Here is a 5485-nt window from a genome sequence, read left to right as displayed (position 1 = left end):
ATTCAATATATGAATTTTTATCGTAAATTTTACGCAAGATGCTTATCGCATCACACTTGTTATTTATACAGTTTTGGCGTAAATAAGTCACGAAATATTTAAACTTTTCGCTCACACCGTTTGTATATTGGCATAGTTCACAATATACGTGTTCAACACATTGCTCGAGTTCGAGCATGAAATGTATAGTTGACGGTTTCATGTATAAACACTAATTACACAAAGATAATTTCACGTTGTCCACATCATGTATTTTGACAAGTTCTATTTGAAGCCCCTGAATCACTAATGATGATGGAGTAGGCGACTGCATCAATTGCTCGATATCCACCCGTTTTTTGATAAATGCCGTCCACATAATTTGAGGCAGGGCGATGCGGTTGCCTCGGGTGTCGCCAATGGTAATTTTCACGTAGGAAATAGGTCCCACAGCGATCCCAATCTCTAGAAACTTGTACGCTGTCGGTGTCAATGCGAATATTCTTCTCAAAACTGTACGAGAAAACGCGCTGTAATGAAGAAGAAAAAACGAATGAGTAAGCTATAGAGAAAAATTTTTCACAAATACAATTGAAATACTTACTTGCGCGATTCATGTTGAACATAAGAATCCATAGTACTGGAGATCACTGCAAAACGAATCTGTCGGGACGACTGATGCAGTATCGTTATACCATTCTCTATTTAAATCTTATCCCCTCCAACAATTTTTTGTAACAAAAAGATTTTAGACACATCTGGTGATGACATCAATGTAATATAATATTGCAAATTGCAGCGTCTGCAAATTCCAATGCAACTTTGTCAGCGTAATGCAAGAATTTTTTTCAAGGACATTCAACATATGTTGCAATATGTTTTGCGTTGACATCATCATTTTTAACACACGTGCAAAAGTGCACCTCTTACAATAAACGACGCATCCGGTGATGACATCAATGTAATCTAATTCAGCGAAAAATACTACATTTGCAAATATATAACTGCTTTGTCAGCGTAATGTAAGAAATTTTTTCAAGGATATTCAACATGTTTCGACATGCTTTGCGGTGACATCATCAATTTAACACGTGCAAAAGTGCACCCCTTACAATAAAAGACGCATCCGGTGATGATATCAATGTAACCTAATACAGCAAAAATGCAACATTTGCAAATATATATAACTGGTTTGTCAGCATAATATACAATAAGAAATTTTTTCAAGGACATATTCGGGGATGACATCATCAATTTAACACCTGCAAAAATGCAACATTTACAAATATATAACTGCTTTGTCAGCGTAATATAAGAAATTTTTTCAAGGACATATTTTGCGGTGACATCATCAATGTAATATGATACAACACCTGCAAAAATGCAATTTCATCAAAATATACTGCTTTGTTAGCGTAATTTAATATACTATTTCAGGAGCACTCTGATATCATTAATAAAAATAGCTCGCATAATGATATAAAAATGATAAGATTTAGACACATCGCGTCATTAGTCAATCTAACAGCACAAGTGACAACATGGAGCGTGATTTGATTGAGCAAGCTACCCTGCTTAATACAAGAGAAGAGTACGTCGCGTGGGAATAACGTTGCGATGAATTTATAGAATCTCTGGAAGAGCAGAGCCGTATCAAACGCCCGCGATTATCGGTAATAGACAATATTGGTAATAGACAATCAGTGATCGCATGTATCGCGCGGCTTGAAAGCTTGAAGGATTCGGTACGCGGACGATTCGTACACGTAGATACAAGATATGGACTTCGATGGCGCGAGATCGAAACGACGTTCGAAAGTCGTATTCTGACGGGTGCTGTTATAAACTCCAATCACATCGAGCCTCGGCCATTTCTCGAAGACGCGAGTGAAATTGTGCTCGAGCGTGTACAGTGTATCATGCAGAGATATGACTCTATAAAAATAAACACTATTTTCAATGGTGAGTTCGTGGCTGGTGATAAACGCGCGAACAAGAGTATCACCACCCGGAACTATGAACTATACCGATACACTGATTTGCGTGAGTGGTACGTGACGCGCGTCTATCCTAACATCGCTCGAAGAATTTCAAGAACGCGACAGCGGATGGGCACTGTCGCGTATACTAAATTGGGCGGTGAACGCGAATAAGCACAATCCTCTGCGCGCGGGATGTCACATCAAACTCCCGCGAGAAATTATGCTAAAGAGAGCGGTGATCAACGTGCAATCCACGGACAATGCGTGTTTTGCGTGGTCGGTGGTTGCCGCTCTGCATCCAGCTCCAAAACATATGGAGCGAGAGTCATCATATCCTCACTATTCATCGATACTGAATCTTCAAGATATTCAGTTTCCGATGACACTGAGCCAAATTAGGAAATTCGAAAATTCTAATGACATTTCCATTAATGTTTACGCTATCGAGAAGGGGATTGTACCGATACGACTCGCGGACCGAAAGAGAAGCAGGCACGTAAACCTGTTGTACGTGGAGGACAATAGCGATCAGGGACATTTTGTGCTAATCAAGGACCTGTCCCGCCTTGTCAGTTCACAAATTAACAGAAAAGGACACAAGAAATATTTCTGTGATAGGTGTGTATAAATAATAACAATAATAACAATAATAATAATGATAATAATAATATAATAATAATACTAATAATAACAATAATTGATTTCAGATGCCTCCATTACTTTAGCACAAGCGCAAAACTGGAGACCCACAGCGAGGACTGTGAAAAAATTAACGATTGTGGGATAAGGCTGCCGAGCGATGACGACAAATGGCTGAGCTTTTGCAACCACTGCCGGAAAGAGCGCATCCCGTTCGTAGTCTACGCCGATCTTGAGTGTGCGTTGGAGAAAACGGATAGTGATTCACAATACGATACGCATACGCACCAACATCACAACGTCTTCGGCGTAGGATATTATGTGAAATGCTCCTACGACAGCTCACTGTCGGGCTATCGTTTCCGCCGCGACAAAGACTGTATAGCGTGGTTTAAGGAAGAATTAAAAAATTTGGCGCATAGTGTACAGACGACAATTTCAGCCAATGTTCCCATGGCAGATTTTACGCGCGACGACTGGGAAAAATTTAACAGCGCTTCGCATTGTCACGTGTGCGAGAAACCGTTCGCAAAAGACGATACGCGGGTACGCGATCACTGCCACTTAACCGGGCGATACAGAGGTCCCGCACACTCAAATTGCAATCTAAATTATAAGGATTCGTGTTGCATACCTATAGTCTTTCATAACTTATCAGGCTACGACGCTCATTTTATTATCAAGGAAATTGCAACCGCATATGAAGGACCCGTAAATCTGCTTCCAATAACTAAAGAAAAATATATATCTTTTACTAAACATGTCGATAGTACAAAAATTGATCAAAAAAATTGTGAGCAATTACGTTTCAGAGATTCATATAGATTTCTCGCTTCAAGTTTGAACAAATTGTCATCTTTTCTTAGCAAGGATAAGCTGCGGGTACTGCAACGCGAATTTTCCAATTTATCCAAAGAAAATTTTAATCTTTTAACTTGAAAGGGCGTCTTTCCATACGAGTACATTGACTGCAGCGAAAAATTGAATGAATTGTGCTTGCCGTCTCGCGAGTCATTTTACAGCTCATTGACTGACAGCACGGTATCTGAGAGTGATTACGCGCACGCTGTCAACGTGTGGCAGTGGTTCTCCATCCAAACGCTCGGCGAATATAGCGACCTATATCTAAAAGCAGATGTATTGTTGTCGGCCGACATCTTTGAGAATTTCCGCGACAGTTGCATTGCGAGTTACGGGCTCGACACCGCATACTATTACACCTTACCTGGTTTCACATGGGATGCTATGTTAAAGCATACTGGTGTAAAATTTGAACTGCTGACAGACATCGACATGGTCATGTTTGTCGAGCGCGGTATACGCGGTGGTCTGAGCCAGTGTACAAACAGGTACGCGCGAGCCAACAACAAATACATGCTGTCGTACGATCCATCGAAACCATCATCGTACTTGATGTACTATGACATCAACAACCTGTATGGTTGAGCAATGTGTCAACCATCGCCCTACGCCGATTTTCGATGGGTCGACGACGTGCACAATTTCGATTTTACGACCATCGCGTTAGATTCGCAAACAGGCTATATTCTCGAGGTGGATTTGGAGTACCCACAACATCATGACGCGCACACTGACCTACCGTTCTGTTCGACGCGAGAGAAACCACCAGGCAAGCGCGATGACAAACTCCTCGCAACATTATGCGATAAGCAACGTTACGTCATACATTATTGCAACCTGCAGCAGTGTACTCGTCACGGCCTCCGTATCGCAAAAATTCACCGTATACTGCAATTCACGCAATCTCCATGGCTTCGCGATTACATAGAATTAAACACAAAATTTAGAACAATGGCCAAAAATGATTTCGAGAAAAATTTATACAAACTTATGAATAATGCGGTATTTGGTAAAACCATAGAGAATGTGCGCGATCGCGTCGACGTAAAATTACTGACAAAATGGGAAGGCAGATACGGTACGGAGGCGATGATCGCCAAACCAAATTTTCACAGTCGCAGCGTCTTCTCAGAGAATCTGGTTGCGATAGAACTGCGTAAGCTCGAGGTGAAGTTCGACAAACCGATATACGTGGATATGTGCATCCTCGATATATCGAAAACATGTTTGTACGAATTTCATCACGAGTACATGGCACCGGTGTTTCGCGAAAAATGCAAAATTATGTATACCGACACAGATAGCCTTATATATCACGTAGAATGTGACAACATCTACGATGTCATGAAACGTGATATAAATAGATTTGACACGAGTGATTCCGCAGTTGACAACGCGTACGGTATTCTGCTCACAAATAAAAAAGTTCAAGGACTTATGAAAGATGAGAACAACAGTGCCATCATGACCGAATTCGTTGGTCTTAGAGCGAAAATGTACGCCTTGGGTGTAGAAGGAAAGGATACAAAAAAGGCTAAGGGCGTCAAAAGCAACGTTATAGCAAGGTCTATAACGTTCGAAGATTACAAGCAGTGCTTGAACGACGCAATCGAAATGACGCGTAGGCAATCATGCATAAGATCGAAATTGCACGAGGTGTACACCATATCGAAAACAAACATCGCTCCAAGTCCGCACGATGATAAGCAGTATATTGTATTAGGTTCCACCGACACGCTGCCATGGGGACATTACCGCTGTAAATAAAACACAGTTGTATATATATAATATGTTTAATACTTATAAATGTATGAGGTGTGATCAAAAAGTAAGGTGACTTTTCATTTTTATAAAAAAATATTCATTTATTCATCCAAAATTATGTTATCCCCTTCAAAATAATCCTCCTCTTATACAATGCACTTGGGTCAGCGCTTTTTCCAGTCGTCAAAACACTTCTGAAATGCACTTTTGGGTATTGCCTTGAGCTCCTCCAGCGATGTAGCCTTAATCTCCTCAATCGT

The 5485-nt window shown here is 40.7% G+C and overlaps 1 protein-coding gene across 1 annotated transcript in view; it reads left to right on the top strand.

The window, feature by feature from the left end:
* Nucleotides 1-4451: 4451 nt before the first annotated feature.
* The window catches only part of LOC108762541 (uncharacterized), a gene marked incomplete at its 3' end in the record, with an annotated part of 3234 nt that continues 2200 nt past the window's right edge, over nt 4452-5485 (top strand). The window contains exon 1 of the mRNA XM_018509581.1: nt 4452-4652. Coding sequence (XP_018365083.1) covers nt 4452-4652 — 201 coding nt within the window. The remainder of the gene's footprint in view (nt 4653-5485) is intronic.

This window comes from Trachymyrmex cornetzi, unplaced genomic scaffold, assembly GCF_001594075.2.
Source record: "Trachymyrmex cornetzi isolate Tcor2-1 unplaced genomic scaffold, Tcor1.1 scaffold306, whole genome shotgun sequence".
Taxonomy (NCBI): Eukaryota; Metazoa; Arthropoda; class Insecta; order Hymenoptera; family Formicidae; genus Trachymyrmex; species Trachymyrmex cornetzi.
Note: the sequence above shows the minus strand (reverse complement) of the source record. Positions and strands in the feature narration are given on the sequence as shown.